Consider the following 22379-nt stretch of genomic DNA (forward strand, 5'->3'; position numbering starts at 1 on the left):
GTTTGAAATGGATAAAGCGGCCCGCACGTTGCTATGTGTACGAGCACGGGGTGCAGGCAGACGCAGAGCGATTGAAAATCTGACTAGGAGAAGAAAAGGTCTGCAGCATATCTCCAATTGTGCAACCTCATTTGATATTGTAATGCATGTCATTCAGAACAGCCCTTCGTGGCTTTCGCCTGAAGCGTGGGCAGCCCTCCAGACAGAGTCAAGAAATATTTTTTTTCCAATGTGACACATGCTCTGAAGAGGCCTCTTACAGCGGTAACATATGACCCAGTAATGGGGTGCTGACCCTCCCGTGCAAGCATTATCTGACAATAGATTTAATCCTCTGCTAAGCACAGCAATTCAAAACAAAAACCAAGCACTCCCCATCATACTCCCAGACTTATCCAGATAAATTGTACTTCTACAGATGCTCTTCTCAGCTTTCACAAAAGCACCTTAGTAATTGCCTGCAGAACTCCGATCTGGCCTAATTAATTCTATTCCAAAATATAAACATTTTTTTGGGGGGGAGGGGAATATACCTGTATAACAATCGAATAATCTGTTGACGGGATCAAAGAATATTAAATTCACAAATCATTAAGTGGAAAATGGTCAGTAGTTCACGGACCAACTTCAAAGCCTCAAGAGTGACTTATTTACAGCTTGAAATTAAAAATTAAAAACCTATAGCATTTAAGAAGAAAGCCATATGCATTTCCTTAATGCTCTCACTCTTTAAATGCCTTAAAAATAAAGAATCTATAAAACTGCACAAATTTTAGCCTAACTTTAGTGATCTCCGTATAGTTTCTTTCAATAAAATACAAAGAGACAGGAATGAAGTTTCCAAATTTTAAAGCTAAAAATAACCTATTTATTTTTACTGTCTTGTTGTTTGAAGTACGATTTTATGTTTATATGCCGTTTTTTACCTTCTTAGATGGTCTTATTTGGGACAGAAGAGGTGGGATACAAGTGAACTTAAAATCAAATAAATAAAATTAATAAACTTGATAAACCAAGCAAGAGGAGAATTTTTCCCCTTCAGCCAGAACTTATGTCAGTAACAAAAGGTTGTCAACCATTTTTGCCCTATATATCAAATTCTATGTTGAATTCAGTCCACTGTGTCCCATCTCATCCCCCAAGTATTTCTAGTATAAAAAAATGGAATTACAACTCTGGAGTACTGTGAAAGCCGACACATAAGAGTGAGTAGAACCCTGGTGAGATACACTATTTCCTCTGCATGTACAACTCAGGACCAAAACAGACATTATTTTTATCTATGCCTAGCAGCCACATCTCATTTCAAATTTTACTCTAGAATAAGTACAGGGGGCGATTTGGATTTTAACCCCACCCCCACCCCCCACCCCAGGACGCTGATCTGGATTGGGCCCTCTGCATTTAGTCTAGACTGAAAATGAAAAAAGACATAGCTACTAGGCAAAGATTTAAAGTCTGTTTTGTCCCTCAGACTACCACACCTATTTCTGGTCTGACCACTGAATAAAGACAGCAGGACCTTACTATCAAAATACACCATCAGAGGCTAAGAAAATCCAGTCCATAAAGGGACACCTAGCATTGTAGTTATTTATACCTGTTGCTTGAGAGGAGAGAAGTCTTCCTTTTGAAGGCCTTAACTTCTCATAAACTACTGGGGAGAGTAAAATGTTTACTATACTATATTCCCTTCCTTGGCTCTAGCATTTAAGTCCAAAAGCAGAGCTACTTGGATATAGCCTGCAAACAACAATATATCCAGCAAGAAGAGACAATGACCAGGTTCAGATGATATGTTGCGGCTTGCATAACCCATGGTTTGTTGTTGGGTTATGAGAAGGTTGTCTAACCCATAGCCCTGAGGTTCGCACATGACAAGCTGCGGACAGACATTAAATATGCAAATTCTGCTTGGCATGTGCTGGCATACACCATGGCTTAATCAACCCAGATTAATATGTTTGCACATCTGTTTTGCAGAGTGAGGTAACTGTGGGGATGTCAGTAATTCCCGGAATGCTTAGCAAATACTATGGACCTAGAAGTGTAAAACAGGAGAGCCCCAAACACAGGGATAATCACAAAATATTGTATCATAATCAAGTGATCATGTGTACTCTGAGTAAGGAACTGGCCCAGATTAGATGGGTTCAAATATGCAAACATATATATGAACAGTCTGTGGCTGTGTTCAGACTTACGCTATACCAACAGAACAAGCCACAGTAAGCATCAGGCCTAGATGCTCCTCTCCCCTCTCCTCCTCCGGAGGAGGCTCAAGGATATCAGAAGCTTTCGCTTCAGTTTTTGTTTAACCAGTTTAGCATTCTGTCTGAACTTTAAACTGTGGTCAATCATAACGATGGTTTGTTTAAAGAAGCCAGCTTCACAACCCATGGCTTGAAGTTAGCTTGTTTCAAACAACCCTTTGGGAAGAGAGGGAAGGGTCTGAGGCTCACTATGACTTGTTCTTCTCATGCTAAACTATGATTTGGCATGATATCCAAATGGGCCCTGTGCGCGTATGTATGAATATATGAAATGTGACAATGAACTATGATGGATACTGAAACCCCAGCTATAATGTACAAAAATAAAATGTAAGTCTTTGCAAAAATATACAAGTTGTTCAGGCAATATGCTACTAAGTATAACAACACAATTTCATTTAATTATCAATGAGCAATAGCTGAAGGCAGGGGTAGACAACCTGATTCCCTCCAGATGCTTTGGACTACAATTCCCATCAGCCCTAGGCAGCATGGCCAATGTTGAGTGATTATGGGATTTGTACTTCAGAACACCTGAAAGGCACTAAGTTGCTTACCCCAACCTGCTACTAAAACGGTGAAAGAAATAACACAAAACATCTTGTACCTCAGCCACAAGCCTTCCTGTGATTAGTCTGGACAGAAATAGAACATTCACAATCCTGGGCTTCATGAGATATGTACCATGTGATGACATGCTGTCTAGTTCAGCAGCATTTATTTATTGCATTTATATCCCGCCTTTTTTCCTCCAAGGAACCCAAGGGGCGTACATAATCTTCCTCTCCATTTTTATCCTCACAACAACCCTGTGAGGTAGGTTGGACTGAGAGTCTGTGACTGGCCCAAAGTCGCCCAGTGGGTTTCCATGGCCGTGTAGGGACTAGAACCCGGATCTCCTGACTCCCAGTCCAACACTTTAGCTACTACACTACACTGGCCCTCATGGCTCTGTGATGGGCATTCAGCCTACACGTCTGTCCTAAAAATAATTTTAAAAAATTCTAAAACAAACGCAAATCAGAAACAGAAAAAAATGTGATAACATGGCTTGGGAGCTTACCATAAAACCCACATTTCTAAATGGCTGTTTTTTATTCCTGAATTTATCAGATATAGGGCCTGTTCAGACAACATGCTAAGCCATGGTTAGGCCTCTAACCCTTTTGCAGCAAATGGTTAGTGAGCATGTTTAAAGCATGGTTATGTAGGAGTGGTTCACACAACATGCTAAGTCATGGTTCTCACAACACACTAAGCCATAATGTTTAGCTCAAAATGCTTAATCACGGTGGCTTAGCATGTCATCTGAACAGGGTCACAGCAATTTAAAACTAAGGTAAATCATGGACATATCTACACCAGCCCTTTTCCCCGGGGTTGTCCCTGGGTCGTCCCTGTGCGTCCAAATGACACACAGGGGATCCCAGGGGCAAGCAGGGATGACCCCTGCATTTTCCCGGGATAACTGGTTGCCCAGTTATCCCAATTTTTGCTGGGGTCTCAGGTCCTGAAACAGGCACGGAGCTGTGCGGGGTGGCTCCGTGCCCATAGGAGTGCGAGGGCAGCAAGTTTGCCATCCCATGGATGGTGGGGGAGGGTTGGGAGCAGGTTGCTTTATTTTTTACCTTGTTTTTCGCTCCGTGCAGGTGGCTCCTCTTTTTTTTAAAAAAAAAAAGGCGGCCACTTCGTTCCTCTTTTCTTCTGGGACGCTGCCCGGCCGTCAAGACACTAGGGTAGGATTGCGGAAGCAGATACGTCCGCAATCCTCCCTCCCCTCTCCCTCTACACCCTTAAGGTGTAGACATGCCCTAAGACTTCTATTACAATTCTAGGGATTTATGAGCTTTTCTTTCAAAGTTGATTGGTCTTGTTTAATTAAAAAAAAAGTGAGTACTTGTGCTAACCCTTTTATCCCCGGCTTTAGATTACAGAAGAAGAATGAAAGAGTTTGAAAATAAGGTTGTCTTTTTGATTAAGCCAGCTTCCCCCTACCTAGTGCCCTCCAGATGTATTGGACTGCAAATGCCTCTGCTGGGAATGATGGGGATGGGAATAATGGGGGTTGTAATCCAATGCATCTGAAGGATACCAGATTTAGAAAAGCTGGCTTAAGCCTTCAGGTATTTTTATATTCTACTTAAACATATTTTAAGGTATTTTATATCATCTTTAAAATAAATGAAACACTCTACAAATAATTGTAATTTAATATCCTTTCAGGAACAAAGTCTTCCTGAATGTATGTTGGGTGTAAAAAATAAGGATAATGTTTAACTAGAACTCTTCAAAGCAGCCCAGATGGTTCTTTGGGTTTCAGTCCTGCACCATGGAATGTTTACATATAACCAACTGACTTGAAGAGCCCAGCATGCACATCCTGAAGTATTTTAATCATTAGTGTAGTGGCCACCCAGACAGAATGGTCAATCCAACTCTACTTAATTGCTGCTTAATTTTCTGCATGGAAACATTCAATGGGATTATGAGTCAAAATGCTGCCCACCTCATATTACATGTGGGACCAGGCTCTTTTAGGGCTGGGAATGAGGACAGCAGATTCTCCAATGGGTGGCAATCTACTTGGGAAGTGGTGAGCACTTGGCCAGCCATCACTGCTCTCCATGTCAAAATGGCTTCCTAGCAAAAGTAAATTTACACGTAACTTTCACTACCTTCTACACTGATGTGATTTTGTTTTTTTTCACTAGAAAGCAAAGCATTGCAGCGTGCATCTTCAGCATTGCCTACAGTATGCTACACCACAATATGATCTACCTATGAGATCAAATTTGCATACAGAATGACAGAACACAGCAGTAGACCTTTGGCTAATGAGAGGAGCACAACTGTCCTTTCCCAAATTACATAGGGTAGGATGGGACATCACCCACAGACAAAATCCAAAACAGATCAACCTTGTGAATCTCTTGGAAACCATGGTTTGAAGTGATTTACAAACCATGGTTTGTGCTATGATTTTTGGCATGATGTTTGAATTAACAAGCCATAGTTACAGTCATTATTACACCTCCAGATGCCACTGAACCAACAGAAGGGAGAGGGGAGTGGACAAAATAAGCATCCAAGCAGGTCTAAACCATTGTTGGTCCCAACAGTTGGGAAGCTCATTCTTTTTTTTAGGTTTTAAACTATGGCTAACCAAAAGCATGGTTTGGCATGATATCTCCATTGAACCAATTTCCTGCCTAAGATGGAAATCAAGAGCATAAGAAAATTAGTCTGTGTGATCTAATAATATCTACATCAGACATCTAAGTAGGTCTGGCTTAATCAAAAGTGGTGTTAATATGTTTTTAAGAACAGTGCTGTTTTTTTATATATAAAGAAAAGTGCCTTGTTTTATGAGCTACTATGCTGAGTGAGGATACAAAATATGGCCTCATGAATAAAAGCCAAGGATACTTACATGCTATCCTTCAATTTTACAGCCATCTATTTCATGTCTAAAGCAACATTAGAAAGAAAGCTATTTCCCTTGAGAATGAGATTCTCTCTTACAAAGAGACCTCTGAAAAACTGATTATCGTGATCCCAAACCCTAGGTTTATTAAAATTGTAGCTGAAATAGCAGATAGTAACATTCAAAATTACACCACAGGTTCCCTTGGGCTTGCTGATGTGTTATCCTGTTTTCCAGAGTTAGAAAGACTCCCATTGAATCCTACAAAGGGTTTCCTGACATCACACAGAAATTTCCCTTTCTGATTTTAATGTTCCCACATGGTGGAAGAGAAATAAAATGAACAAAGGCACATTGTAGGAACAGGACAGTGGTCATTCTATATCCTGTGAATATCTAGAAGCAACAAAGCGAATACCTAGTAAAGCAAATGGGGGTAAGTTAACTCCTCTGTTTACACAATCCTTTTCTAAGACACTACAGCTGGAGAGATGATATGTGCTTGCTTCAGACATTAATGTCAAACTATGGTTTGGCACTAAAGAAGGAAACTGTGATTGTGTGTATTCATCCCTCCTCATCCCTCCTGCTTTGCATGCTCCATACAACATAGTTTGCTATTATATCCAAGCTGGTAACCTATGGTTTGTACTCGCCTTCCAAATGAGGACTGCAAGCCATATTTTGAAGTTGTTTTACAATTCTGGTTTGGGCAACTGCAAACCATAAGTTACTAGTTTTTTTATGTGTGTGTAATGACAAACTATGGTTTGGCCAAAAGGGAAAGTAACTAAGTTTGAGCACTCAGGAGGGGGAAGAAGGGTGTGAATAGAAGCCTTGCTAATGTGAACTAACCCAACAGCTAGTAAAACATAAGCAGGTATGCAATGTTTACATTTTTCATATGGACTGCTGTCTGCAAAAAATGTAAACACAAGTAACACGTAGGCTATGTTTGCCTTGTTCTGCCTTAACAAGAGAAATGAAGCTTTCCCTTTCTATAAAATGCTGCCTCCAAAGCAAACTGGCAAAGAATTCTAAAAACCGCCACCATAATTTAAAAGCAACTTTGTAGCCTTCATAGGCATACAGATACAATTTAGAATCAGGAAATAACTGCACAAGTTTTCAGCCAGTGCCAGTCAAAAGCTACATTGTTCAGCCAGGGGGCAGAGTGTTGTGTGTTACGGGGTTGTTCATGACTTTTGATCAAACTCCTCCGGACATACAATCACGCTTATAATCACACATACACTATTTTTTGAGTGAGGACATATAGTTACATATGCTATACACCTTGCTCATCACTTAATCTCTCTCCTCCCCCACACTCCAAAAATTAAAGAGTGCAGATGGACAATGCAATCCAATGCATATAAGCTTAAAAGTAAACCTAAATCACACCAAATTAATAAAGTCCTGCAAAATAAGAAAATCTGTACATATTTTGTAGGTTTGTGAAATTTTGAAACCAGGCAGATTTTGTTTCACTGGTATTGGATTTGAATTTTTGGAGCGCTGCTCTTAATGTACTCCCTTGTGTGTGAACTTTTCTGTGAGCAAAAACTGGGTTAACCCGCTTTTCATCACGTCTACTTTGGGAGAAACCAGACGCTATAAAATCTCAGTCATGCTCTGTAACCTGGCACTCTCTCAAAGCTTTCCAACACACAGGTGCTTTGCATCAACCCTTCAAGGCATTTTCTCCTCTCTCTAGACTAGAGCGAAAAAAGCCACAATGGGGTAAGAAACTTTCTTAAAGAAACTTGATTGATAGACGATCAACTGAGCACAGACATTATGGAAAACAGAAAGCTAAAGCTATTCTGTGTTCTTCTCCAGATAGACTAGAGTGGTTTGCAGCTAAAACATGACTAACTTTCAGATTGATATTTCATGTTATTACTGGGCTGAGAATTCAAAGCAATTTTTTTTTATCAGATGCAAGATGCTGTAAATTGACTGTGGAGTGCAGTACTGCAGAGAATCTGAAGCTACATACACCACATGTTTGTAATTTTATTAATAAGCACTGAACTTTTCAATGAGTAAGTGGTGAAATATGACACACTGAAAATGATGCAGTTACAGGTAGAAAGAATCTGTACAAACAGCCAGCTGCTGTTTTAATATGTTGGTAAATGTGCAGTTATGCAGTTATTAGGAAAATGCTCTAAATGCATCTCACATAACTGCTGGGGTTGTCAAATGAAAGCTTAAAAGAAGATGGTCTAGAATCAGGACTAATATAAACCGTGATTTTTTTTTATTGCACAAAAGCAAAACTACCTTTGAGAAAAAGAACAATGCAGAATATTCTACATGAAGCTCAACATAATTTGAGAAGGACAAAACGGTTAAGGTTGCGTATAAGATGTACAATATGAGCAAATACAGACAGCCATTTAAGAAGCAGTAAATCACTGTAGTGGACATGCAGCCGCATAAGAAGCTAGTCATCTGTATCATTCCCCCATGCAATGAAAAGAATTTTATCACTCCACTGCTTCCCTGGATTTCCAACTGGGCGCATATGTGTGGTAAAATTTCCCTCACCATGTGTTCTCTCAAACTGACACACTGATTCTCCACTGAGCTTTTGATTGTGATGAGTGTCAGTAGTACTAGACTAAATAGATTTATCTGGCTCAGGAAGAAACAATTTCTACGTATTAATGGGGCGAGCAAAAAAGTTGCCAGACACACAGAAAGAATTCTCCACCCCATCCCCCTCAACATACAAATTTCTCACTCAGTGGTGCTTTTCTAACACACAAAGGTGAAAAAGAAGAAAAAAGCAAGCACCAAGAAATCTCTACTGGGACTCCCAGATAGAGCACTCTGACTTGGACCCAAGCCCATCTGTCAAGAGGAGACTTACCATTCACACCTTTGAGGCTCCCATTAATGCCATCGCCATGTTGCCTTTTCTGCGCATTCTTGAACTCCTTTAGGGATAAGTAAAGGACTTTTCGTACCACCCTCTCCTCCGACCACGGAATTCCATCACTATCATCCTATTAGGACAAGAGAAAAGAGAGGAGAAATTTACTTAAGTATATAAATATTGAAACATACACACAACTCCTTATCGACTGCTAAAAGGAGATTTCAGTTTTTAAAGAGAGAGAGAGAAGAGAACTCTTAAGGTATTTGTGAAGCTAAAACACCATTGTGAAGTTTCAAGGAGGAAGGATAGATAAAAATATTACAATGAAGTAATAAGCAAATACGATGAAACACACCAAGTTTATACTTTTGTTGAATCTGAATCTTGAGGGAAACATGAAGTAACCCATAGGTCTATTGCTTTCTGCATTGATTTCAAGAAGCTGTTCCTTATGTTTCAGACGTCCCTTTCTCTGTTACGTCAAGCTCTCTTTTTATCTTTTTCTGCCCATTTGCAACTTCTTTTGTGCTTCTCCTTATACCTGAACCAGCCTTCTCCTTTCACTCAGTAACATTCTTTGTCTACCTCTCCTCTTGAAAGCCATTCCCTCTGCAAGTCTTTCCTGGACAATCCTGGACATATCTGTTCGATACTGTCTGCCAACCTTCCAAACATGACCAGCAGTTGCTTCCCAGTGTGCGTACCCGTGACAAAATAACCATGTGTACATGACAGTATGCACAGGAGAACGTACATTCCATCTGGGTAACTAAAATACCATGTGCGATGTGGTCCTCAACCAAAGAAAAACTGTGTTTTGTTACAAAATATTGGTGTTTTGCGTTCTTGTTTCATATGTTCTAATTTTCCAGTTTGGTGACTTATTTTTTTTTCAGAACAGTTCCTTGCCTTAAGAGTTTCTCCAGGACTGCACCACTGCCAAGGGAGAAGATTAGAGTTTTTGGATGACCTTCATTTTGGAAAACATAACCCAACTCACTGCCACAGTTCAGTAAGAAATCAAAACACCAGTATCAGTGATCCATTCCAGAGGGCAAGAACGTTTACACACTGCATGACAAGCATGGTCAATAAAATTATAACTTCTTTTTAAAATTAAAAAAACTTATTTTGGGCAAGCCAGAGACTTCTTTGGTACTTGAAGCTGAAAGCAAGCCACTGAACACCAAGCATAACTGTTTGCTTTCAATTCTATGACAGATTAGTTGACGGGGGGAGGGGAGGAAAACAAGGAGCAAAATTGTAGTGATAGCAAAGCAAGTTAGCAATTTGGCAGGCGATAATCATTACACACAAGGGAAAACAATACCCCTCTGCAACAGCAGAAAATTATGCCTAGATTGCTTTAAACATGAAGCATATGCACATTTGAGCCGAAGTGATCGCATTGGTAGAAGTCAAATCAAGCAAAATCTACCCAAACTTCATGTATCCTATTTTTGCTACAGAAGGCTGACCCCAACCAGTAGGTTCAACATGAAAAAGGGGTTGGGAAAATGATTATGATAAGCATGATAACAAGACACCCCCACAACTGCCAACAACAAATAACCTTGAATATTCACAAGTTATACAATTAAGCCGCTAAAGGTCTGTTCATTTTTGCTATTCCAGTGGCACAGAGGAAGTCCCAGATCACACAGGAGCAGCCTGCAGCTCCTCCCCACATTACCGCCAGTCTACAGGAAACTGGGTTCGGAAGAGGAGCCACAACATGGGCAAGGGGATGGTGTTGCTGTGGCTCCCACATTGCTAAAGTACTATGAGTAACAAGCCTAAGATTTTCAGAATGTAATGGCAATCACAAGTTGCTCATATCCATATTAAAATGATAATAGGGTATTTTGCATAACACAGAAGATAATTGAACAAACGAAATACCCTATAACCCATTAGGAGATCTATGAGAACTTTATACAGAGTCAGTTTATTCCACAAATAAACTTTTCACTTAATGGGATGGCACAAATTGCCTTTCCTTGTATACAAAATTATTAATACAGTCCATCTGTAATATTATATTAGTTACAAACTTTAGATGTTCAGGGTTAAACTAAGGACTGGTCCACAAGTAATGTTCCTGGTTCTCTACATGATTACGGGATAATGACTTGACTGCAAACCTGCGTGTTCACTTCACCCAACTCTCCCCTCTCTGGATAAAATCACCACCTATCTTTCTCTTCATCAGCCTTACGCTTAAAGACTGCATTAGCTATGGTTAACACTATAGTCTGCTGTTTGCTGTTACCGTATTTCTTCGATTGTAAGATGCCATCAATTGCAAGACGCACACTAATTTCAGTACCACCAACAGAAAAAAAAAGACACACCCGCGATTCTAAGACACACCCCATTTTAAGAGATGTTTATATGGGGAAAAAGTGTGTCTTAGAATGGAAGAAATAGGGTATCTAGCCATTAAAACTAGGGCTGTGCAAGCCTAGAGAGTCTGAACCACGGAGGCCATTTTATGATTGATCCACCATTTTCTTGCAGAGACCTAGGCTGGTAGGCCCCCATACAACCTACAACTCCCAGCATCCAGCACATGGGAGGGCTGAACGTACCATGGCCTCGCCACCACCATTGCCTCCTCTTCTTCACTGTCGTACTTGCTTCTGCCTCGGTGCGATTGCCGGCTTCTGCATGCGATTGCCAGCTTCCCTGTGAGATTGCCAGCTTCCCTGCAAAATCTCACAGGGAAGCCGGTGATCGTGCCAAGGAGGAGGCGATTGTGATGGCAAAGAAGAGGAGGCAATCACGATGGCGAAGAAAAGGAGGCGATCAAAATGGCAAAGAAGAGGAGGCAATGGTGGCGGTGAGGCCCCGGTATGTTCAGCCCCCCCCCCATGCACAGGACGCTGGGAGTTGTAGGCTGCATGGGGACCTACCAGCCTAGGTCTCTGCAAGAAAATGGTGAATCCATCATAAAATGGTGGATTCACCATAAAATGGCCTCTGTGCTTTGGACTTCCGAGTCCAAGGCCCGAGGCTTGCACAGCCCTAATTAAAACCATGAAGCTTGTTTCTAAATCCAGGTTAACAATAACAATTGATTAACGTTAACTATGGTTAAGCTGGCACCGACATAATTCAGTTAAAGTAGGAAACATTATGTTCTGGTAGCGCATATTCGCCATGATTAAGTACAGTGCGGGAAGGAAAAGAATTCCAGGTATAGGGAATATATAATCCTGAACCGTACTCCCAATCCCTTAACCATAGTGAAGAAATTGGAGGTATGAGATGTACACAGCATCAAACAAGTTACAGCTGTGGCCTGCATATTTTTTATTTATGCCACAGGCAAAAACAAAGCAATGAAAATAAGCCAAAATGTAAGTGACAAATTCCATTACTTCTGCTATGCTAATGAAAGAGCAGATCACAACACTACTTACTACATGAAATAAGTTCAGAAAAGGGCCGCATTCACACATAATGATAAGCCAGGATTCCTGGCTTGTCCTAGTTTACTATGAATGCTGAACATGCTGGCACTCTCATCCTGGTCTCTCTCACTTCACTCCTCCCTTCGTGTGAGCAAGTAAAACTCATCAGAAATGGATAGGCTATTATGCCATCCAAACCCAGGATCCTGGCTTGTTTCTTCCAAACAAACAGGATCGTAACAGCTAGAGTTTATGCTGGTTTATAAATACTGGCTTATTCGGGAGCAACAAACCATGATACTGCGTTTGGATATCACAATAATCTCTCAATCTCTGATTTGTTTTTTCCACTCCCTGAAAGAGAGGAGCGAAGCAGGAAAGAAAAGGTTGCATGTACTTGCATGCTACTCATTCACAATAAATCAAGATTAAGGCAGGAATCCCAGTTTATCATTATAAGCAAACATGGCCAATGGGTTTTCCCACAACCAAATAATTTCTGACCTTATTAAAATTATGTACTATACCTTAGGCACTTCACATACAATCAAAATAACTGACAAGCCCCTGCTCAAAGGCTTGCAGCCTAAATATAGGCAAGATACAAAAAGAAGGATGAAGAAGGAAAGGGAGATAAAGACAAGCAGTGTTATAAGGACCGAGTCTTCATAACAGTTCGCAATCATAATTCCAAATCAATGAGAGCTGTTTTTTCCCCTTTTTAGTTCCTGAAAAAAGAACACATGCTTATCCAAGATGACATGCATGTAAAATTTTACCAGAAAACAAAAACTCTGCAATCTTATTAACTAGCCTAAAATCTAATTAATTAGGATATGAAAAGAGAAGACACAACCGTTGGTATTGTTTCACTGGCCGAGTGAAATCTGCTGATAGGATTAATTTTTTAAATTATTCCTGGCACACACTGGTCAGCAGAGTTAGTGACCTACGAAAGGTACAATCCATCTTCTGGGACATCACCGTCATCAGTCTAACAAAAAAGACACTGAAAAGGAGACTCAAGCAAAAGGTATTTCTGAGACATTACTGTTGCCTTCGTCACGGATAACATGTTGTTAAAGAGCTGAATTAAAAGGGAAATACAAAGTCTTCTTTCTTGCATCCCTTCTGTAGCCACTGGAAGATGAAGTTGCAAGCCTAAGGCAATTCTTGGTGGATGTTAAAAAATATACATCTACAGAATGTCAAAATTGGAAAATGCATGCTAGTTCATCTAATATAGTGCCCAACTCCTCTAAAACAAAACTCACAGTCACAGCTTCCTGCTTTTCCTGTTTGCTTTGTTTTGTTTGTTTCTGGCAGACTACACTGAAAGACTTTTGGGTGCAAAGTGGAAATTAATAACTATTACCACTGACCCGCCAAAATGTTTCACACTCACACTTCTAATAGTATATTTTTGCACTCATATAATATTGAGAACAATACATTCATGTATTTCCACTAAGCATCCTCACATGGAGGACCTGTAAAAGGGACTACTTTGGCATAATTTGCACTGTTTGGGCCAAAAGAGGTATATAAATAAACGTTTTACACATTTACTTACTTACTGGCATAATCCTGACTGTTGCATTAGAGTAACTTCTCTTAAAGGACCAGGGATTTCTGTATTCGCTTCGTCCTGTTAACGTATCAGCAGATTTCTGGTTCTTAAGACAAGCCTTCAGCAAACAAGAGCCAGAGACCAATATAGCAAAGAGCTTCTAGAGACGAAGCTGGGCTATTTGTTTTATTGTATGTATACAGCTTGACAGCCGTGATTATTTTATTTGAAGAGGGAGTTCATAAGGTACAGTGATAGCTTTGAGCATGTATATTATGACTCGGTGTGTGTCTGGCAAGGTTCCAGTTCTATTCCTGGAGACTTCCCAGGCAAACACCTCCTGACCCCATTTCTTGTGCCAGGTCCTTAAGATAGCAGAGCCACCCCCACCCCACCCCCACAAAATTAAACAAAAATTAAACCAGCTTTCATATCAACTCTTGGAAAAGGTCAGAAATGGCACGTACGGAAGAAATGGGCTTTTACAGGAGTGCAACCTCCAAAGGATGTTCCTTTATATCAAACTGGGAGCACGAGGGGAAAACAATGCTTTTAATCTGCCGTGGTATGAGCCAACTTTCCTCAAACTGGTGCCCTCCAGGTTTTGGACTACAACTCCCAGCCATTGGCCATGCCAGACTGGGGCTGATGGGAGTTAAAGTAAAAAATGTCTGGAAGACACCAGCTGGGGGCAGGCTGTTATAAACTTTGAATGAAGTACACAGAGAAAGCAAGTTATGTGCTAAATATGTGGGAGATGCCTCTTATTTGGGTCTAAAGGAGAACAAAAGGTTGGGTTTATACAGGCTGGGCTTCACTCACTCCGAAGGCAGGATTAAATATATTTGGAGTCTTTGTTACTTTTGTATGAGAATAGATTCATAGGTGAGGGAAAACAAAGCTACTTGCCTTCAAGTAGGGGCATCCCAAACATTTGAGTATAAATTATCATTCGTTAACTGGAAACGTTTTAGACATGCCCAAAGATTTGTGCATGCCCACTGGGATGTCCCCCACCCTTGTTTTTAGTATTACTACTAAAAATAATAGTTAGAATTCAGTAGTTTTATAGTATCCAGAGTATTTAATGTACATTATCTCAGTAATGTGAACAACAATCCTGCAAGGTGGGTCAGTATCATCTTCCCTGTACTTTTTTAGTGCTTTTAGATTACTGCTCTTTTGTTGCTGGGGGCGGGGGGGCGCGTTGGTTTTATGTGCTGCAGTTGATGTTATCTTGGTTTTATTATGTACTGGTTTTAGTCATTATTTTATTATTTGCATTTTATGTTTTAATGTATTGTACACAGCTGAGGACATAACATGATAGAACATAACATGATAGAACCATGAGTATAATATAATAACAATAAAATGCCAAATTAAGAGACATTAAAAAAACCTATCCAACTAGCAAACAAAGATATTTAAGACAGAAAAAGGCCCACAACTTGTAAAATGTAAAATTTAAAACACCTGGGCAAAAAATAAATGTTTTGATTTTGGGCCAAGAAAGCAAGGATGGCACCAATCGTATCTCCTTCAGGAGAGCACTCCAAAGTTGGGGCTTCACCACAAAGAGCCCATTTTTAAATGTTCTTTTTATTGCTGCTGCAAAGCACCAGTAAATTTTGACTAAGGTTAGTGTTGAAGTTTCCCCATTCACCAAGGGAAAAGCTAGGATTAAAATGGAAAGGCTTCTCCTCTGGAGACAATTAGCTTGAGGTCTGCAACTTCCCTAATGCACTTTCTAATTCAATTGTTCTTTTCCCAACTACGGAATTAATCATCATCCAGAAAGCAAGTCATGCCATTTGTGTTTAGATATGTACATATCTAGACACACAGAATGAGATTCAGAAAGATTCAAGAGTCTCATCCTTTCAAGGACTTTCCCATTCCTTTCTATTAACAAGGGGAATGCTCCACCCCCTCAGCAGGAAACCTCAGACATACATAGTCCATTTCACTCCATACAAGAGAAAAAGGAAGGTCCTGTGTACATAAGGATTTACATCATGCCCTCTTTCTCTATAAAAATAAATGCATTGCATCTCAAGCATTCTACCTTCTACATCACAGTTCTAGATGTTGGTAGACTGCAACTCCCATTAGCCTTTGCAAGCAAAGCAAACTGCCAAGGATTATGGAGGTCACATTCCGACAACATCTGGAAGGCCACACATTCCCCATCCCTGTTGAACCCATAGGTTTGTATCCAATGTTAGTCCTACTCAGAGTTGACCTGCTAAAATGAATGGGACTTAAAACAAACCCATTAAAATAAATTGACTAGTCATGACTAAGTTAAGTCCCATTGATTTCAACAGGGCTATTCTAACTACGATTAAGTCTGGATCTAACCCATTGTAAATCTCAACTGTTCTAGCACTAAAATAGGAAGTGGAGGAGAAGCAAGGAGTGCTTCCTGGAGTACTTCCTGGACAAAATAGCTTTCTCCTCAAACTATCTAAAGATGTTGACTGGGTTTGCACAACACACGCCAGCTCATCAAGGCTCATTTATGCCATTGTAGGCACCATCCCCAATATTCAACCCTGCTGGTGGATTATCATGTCATGCGACCCCAGCTGGTGGGGGTTATACTTAGGTTAAACAATCTTGGCATAACCCATGACCTGTTCTAGGGATATGCAAAGGTTGATTTAAGGGTTATGCAATGGTACTGGCCCCAGCAGCCAGGATTGCACAATATGCCAACCCATGTTCAGGGATTGAATATTCAGAATGGTGGGGTCTGCAGGGGCTGCCGCTTGTCGTATTGTGCATGCAGCCCCATTGTGACTGAGCTGAACCAAGATTTAAACCTAGGTTTAAGTCTGCTAACTGATCCTCCTCAAAAATAATCAAATAGGCCTGACTATATGAGTCAAGTTCATTTCTTTATTGCAGGGCTGAATGATGTTTACTCACCTTTAAATGACATACCTATTCCTTCGATTCTAAGACACACTTTTTTTCCCATATAAACATCTCTAAAAATGGGGTGCGTCTTAGAATCGCGGGTGTGTCTTAGGGTTTTTTCTTCTGTTGGTGGTACTGAAATTAGTGTGCGTCTTACAATCGATGGCGTCTTACAATCAAAGAAATACGGTACTTTTTTCTTTTAAACTACATCTGAAATTGGATTGCAGACTTTTGCTGAAAAAATGTCACAGCACAGCACAGCACACCACCGACTGAGGTTTCACAAAAGACTATTGAACAACTACCAAGTCAGCTTTCTGACCATGGGGCACGTCAGGTATCTGAGATAGTACTCAACATAGTCACATGTGCTGTGTGACATCCATGTTATGCCTAAATTAAGATCGCTAGAAATCCTGTTAAGAGGCAAAGCTGATGCAAGGATTTTCATTACATTGAGAAAGGCCGAGATCCTCTGCAATATTTCTTTATTATGCATCTGGTGTGAATTAAAATGTCTAATCTGGCTTTAAAAGTCTACTTCTACAGCCAAAACTATCCATTCTGCAGCTCCCTGGACTTCGGAAATTTATTTATTTATTTATTTATTTATTTATTACATTTCTATACCGCCCAATAGCCGGAGCTCTCTGGGCGGTTCACAAAAATTAAAACCATTCAAAATATAAAACAACAGTATAAAACCATAATATAAAATACAATGTAATTTAAAATGTAATTTTAAATTTCACATTTAAAAAACAACAACATTCTAATTTTATTTAAATTGCCCTGAGGATTTCTCAGCAGCACTAATCACTTTGGCCAGCACTGATGGCTGCACTGAAAATATCGTAAGAATCACTGCTTATGTAACTAGCATATATTAATGTGTATCATTTTGATAATCATGGAGGATCCCAAGGTACAGTTGGTTTCGCATGCTGAAATTATTCTACTATTTTTGTGATCAAATTAGTAAACGCAAATGCAGAAATGCTGTACCACTCTTGATCTGCTAACTTGGAAATCATGTCAGGTGGAGGCCAAACTATACAAGACACCATTCACACAATTAACAAGTCCAGGGGACCTTACCTGGATTTGGGACCCAGGTATGAAAGACTTTAACTCTTTGTCCCCTTGTTAGCATCTTGATCCACATCCGGTGTGTGTGTGTGTGTGTGTGTGTGTGAGCTCACGCCTGCTACTTGCATTGAAATAAATGCTTCCATCAGAGCAAACCTGAGCTTTTATTTCAATGCTAGTAGCAGGCACAGGCCTCCCAATCCAGATGGGAACTACAACAGGCACAAAGGGCTACCGCCTCCTACCACACCATTAAGGCCTCAATCCAGATCTGGTCTCCTTTAACATGCAAGGCATGTGCTCTAAGCATGAGCTTCAGATCATAAGAAGAGCCATGCTTGATCAGACCAAGGGTCATAGAATCATAGAATAGTAGAGTTGGAAGGGACATATAAGGCCATTGAGTCCAACCCCCTGCTCAATGGAGGAATCCACAGGCGGTTGAGGTCCATCTAGTCCAGCATCCTCTTCACACAGTGGTCCATCTAGTCCAGCATCCTCTTCACATAGTAGCCAGCTAGCTACTCATGCGAAACCCACAAACATGACATGAGTGCAACAGCACCCTCCCACCTACATTCCCCAGCAACTGGTGTACATAGGCATACTGTCTCTGATATCAAAGCTTGCTTAATGTTAGTTCTGCAAGAATGTTTTTGATGACCACACTCAGCTCAAATTTGAATTTTCTAAGCCACTCTTGATTGCAAAAATACCAATGAAGGCAAAACTCTTGACATTTTATTTAATGGGCCAGTTTGCATGATCACAGTAGGTTAAACACGCCACAGTGGCTTCTTTAAGCTGCAGCGCATGCTGGGTACCATTTGCCTAATCACCCACCTAGGTACAGCTTGTCGTGTCATCCTAATCTGGGCAACATGGCTGGTTCGGGGTGGGGGCAACAACCCAACAACAGCCCAAGTTCTAATGCCTCGGAACCAAATGCAAATGCCAGCTTGTCTTGAGTTTTGTATGGGCCCTAGCGGTTTCAATAGGATTTGGCTGCACTTCTAAAAACAAGACTTGAAAGATGGCTGCAATATTACAAGATGATAGCAGAATACCATTATTTCATCATTGCTTTGAGGCACTCACAGGTTACGTTGCAACATGGCAATATTTTATCAAAATGCCAAAGTACAGTGAACTGCTAATAACCTGATTAGAAGGAAAGCAGGCATTTGATAGGAAAATAGAGCAATCAGAATACCAAAGTGTCTAATGAAGGTTCCTACTATCTTTGTCCAATCTTAATTTCCCAAAATATAGGTGTGCAACAGCTTGGGATTTTCTGAGTCCCAATTCAGCACAGTGTCTTTTAGGAAAGAGAAAATATTTATTTTAAAAAATATGGATGAGTTGACTGTACAGCATTAAACACTTCAAGAAAGAGTTTGCACAACACACTTCCAAGTATTCAACCAGTAGTTGGATAGGATGTGTACTGCATCAACAGTAACTGGTTTAACTGTACATATTGTAATATGGTACATTTCATATCCATAAACAAAACTTTGCATGCACATTAGCACCAGTAGTAATGTTATTAGTTATTTAAAATTAAACTCAAGAAGAGAGGATAAATTAGACTCTCAAAACTATTTCCTTCATGAAATCATAAAACAATAGCACTTAAAAAGGATGATTCAACTATTAACATGCTTTAAATGGTCTTGTGTGCGCGCAAAATCAGGTAGTTAGAGAATAGCTTTTGTCCAATTTATTTTTAGTGGAATTATAATTAGAGGGGCAGGATCTTTTCTCAATCATCCCAGAGTAAAGAACACAGACTAATGGGCTCAAGTTACAGGAAGCCAGATTCCGGCTGGACATCAGGAAAAACGTCTTGACTATTAGAGCAGTACGACAATGGAACCAATTACCTAGGGAGGTTGTGGGCTCTCCCAAACTAGAAGTATTCAAGAGGCAGCTGGACAACCATCTGTCAGGGATGCTTTTAGGTAGATTCCTGCATTGAGCAGGGGGTTGGACTCGATGGCCTTATATGCCCCTTCCAACTATTCCATACTATTCTATGATTCAATGATATTTGTGGAATGACAATTCTAACCCACATTTGGAACTGTGCAGATTGCATTGAGGGGTCACAGTTATTCCTGAATTAATTGAACCAAATTATGAAAAGATAGGGCCTATGTATAAGCCAATCTTCCCCAACTGGGTACCCTCCAGATGTTCTGGACTACAACTGACCATGTAACTCCACTTCTGAAATCTCTTCATTGGCTTCCAATTCACTTCAGAATCCAATATAAACTTCTCCTGTTGACCTACAAAGCTTTTCACTGTCTAGCTCCTTCCTATCTCTCCTCTCTCATCTCACACTATTGCCCCGCTCGTGCTCTTCACTCCTCTGATGCCATGTTTCTCGCCTGCCCAATGGTCTCTACTTCCCTTGCTCGGCTTCGTCCATTTTCTTCTGCTGCCCCTTATGCCTGGAACGCTCTTCCAGAACATTTGAGAACTACAAGTTCAATCGCAGCTTTTAAAGCTCAACTAAAAACTTTTCTTTTTCCTAAAGCTTTTAAAACTTGATTTTGTTCTGACTTTATACTGTTAGTTTTACCCTACCCAGTGCCTGTTTACCCTACCCTGTGCCTGTTTGCCTTCTCTTCCCCTCCTTATTGTTTTATTATGGTTTTATTAGAATGTAAGCCTATGCGGCAGGGTCTTGCTATTTACTGTTTTACTCTGTACAGCACCATGTACATTGTTGGTGCTATATAAATAAATAAATAAATAAATAAATAAATAAATAATAATAACTCAAAACATTCCTGGGCCACTGGCCATGCTGGTTGGAGTTGATGGGACTTGGCATCCAAAACATCTGGAGAACGCCGAGTTGGGGAAAGATGGTATAAGGCCTGGACTATGCGTCTCTACTGCAGCTTCACATATATTATTTATTATTATTTATTTCATTTCTATACTGCCCCTTAGCTGAAGCACTCTGGTCAGTATATAAAAGGAAACAGAAGGCTGCGTCCCATGTCAGTTTTCCAAATACACATTCTTGCTTTACTTGAGAGGACATAAGCAGAGAAGGTACAATTGGGGATTCTCAGCTGTTTACATTGCACCTCAACTCCCATCTGGCTGTCTGCAGATGTGGTTTGATTCCACTAATATTACAATTTTACAGATGCCATCATTCTTGTGCCTCTGCATCCTCTGCTAGGAACTTAATGTGTGAATCTCAGATATCCAGATCTCACCCAGGGTCAAATTCATGTGCCAAGCAGGTGGATCTGACTACAAATCACACTGATGCATCAAACACCACTACATAAGTGAACTGAAGAAGCAAATGGGTTTCTCACACCTAAAAAAGTAACGTCTGAATCATCTCTTTGTGCACTGCTGAATGAGTACCTGGAAATTAACTAGAAACACTTTAAGCAATGGTCCAAAAATGTGGACATTGAGGTTGCCTACCCGGTACCCAATCAATTGCCTCTTCCCTCGTCTCTGACTTCATCAGGCACTTCAGAGGGACTGAGCACCTCCAATGCACTGCACAAAGTCAGAGGTGAGACTCCGTCCTTTCCCAAGCTTGGAATGCAGAAGAGAGGCAGAGGGAATCTCTCACTTTCTGCTGCACTTTGGTGGCTCTCAGAATGACTTCAAAGCTCAGAGTGATGTTAGTGCCCTCCTCCAAGTCCTTTATGCTGGGACAATGATGACCACAAATAATGGCTGGCAGGCTACCAAGGCAAAGCAAAATTTGTGAAACCCTTCCCTTGCGTCAAACCACAAAGAACAGTCCTACAACTTTCAGCTGAATCCAGAAAACACATCGTAAAGACAGGAGTTATTGTTCTGTTTAGTTGTCAAAGGACTCAAGGGTAATTTATTGGGGCATAAAGCAGGAGATATATATATATATATATATATAAAAGAGAGAACTCCCAGATAACCAACTGCTACTTCCTAGCCGCTGATCATTTCAGCTCTGAAGAGCTTTGACTTCTGAGATCTCAGCAAATAATTATGTAAAAAAAGACACTGCAGAATAATACATATTATTCAAATAATTCCTCTTGCCAGGTTGATCTCCATTCTGTATAGTGAAAGAGTATTTACTCTCCATTGAATTTAGTTAGACTTGCACAATCATGTTTGAAATGAAAAGAATGGAGCTGAAGGTGTATGCTACCTTTCAAGAGGCCTGCCATCTGGAAGCAGGCCATCAATTGTCTGTTCCCGACGTGAGGAGAGAGCAAATATAAGCACATGCATGGGAATTCACCGAACCTCATGTTTGCAGCAGAGCTGCTGTGTTGTTGTTTTAAATGGCAATATATTGTGTTAAGGTGGTGTATAAGCATTCTCATTTATTGACAAACATTTTAACTTCACCACAAAGTTAGACTAATAAGAAATTAGCCCAAAATTAGGCTAAACATGCACTACTTTTCAGCGTTCAGGAGACGCGACTGGACTTCCCTCTTGGTTCAAATCTGACAAGCACTCAATCTGGAAACAAGGCGTGCCTTTGAACAGTTCATCTCAGCTACTAGAAACCTGTGGGGCAAAGTTTAATCTAAAGGTTTCTTGGAATATTATATCCCTACTTTGTGTTTTTTTTAGTTTTATTTATAAATTGGGGCAATAACGCATCATATAAAAATACTATACTTTAAACCTGTATGTTTTTGACAACATAATTAACAGGCGGCTTAAATCTTGCAAAAATAGTATATTGAGAGCCTACAAATCATCTCCAGAATCTGCTTTTACTTTTAGACAATAGCAAGGCCAG

The 22379-nt window shown here is 40.3% G+C and overlaps 1 protein-coding gene across 2 annotated transcripts in view; it reads right to left on the reverse strand.

Moving 5' to 3' along the window:
• Positions 1-22379, reverse strand: part of JARID2 (jumonji and AT-rich interaction domain containing 2) — a 222020-nt gene that overhangs the window by 92757 nt on the left and 106884 nt on the right. For both annotated transcript variants that reach the window (XM_063130413.1, XM_063130411.1), the window contains exon 2: positions 8579-8714. In XM_063130413.1, the coding sequence (XP_062986483.1) occupies positions 8579-8714 (136 nt within the window). The remainder of the gene's footprint in view (positions 1-8578; positions 8715-22379) is intronic.

The sequence above is a fragment of the Elgaria multicarinata genome, chromosome 7 (genome assembly GCF_023053635.1).
Source record: "Elgaria multicarinata webbii isolate HBS135686 ecotype San Diego chromosome 7, rElgMul1.1.pri, whole genome shotgun sequence".
Lineage (NCBI taxonomy): Eukaryota > Metazoa > Chordata > Lepidosauria > Squamata > Anguidae > Elgaria > Elgaria multicarinata.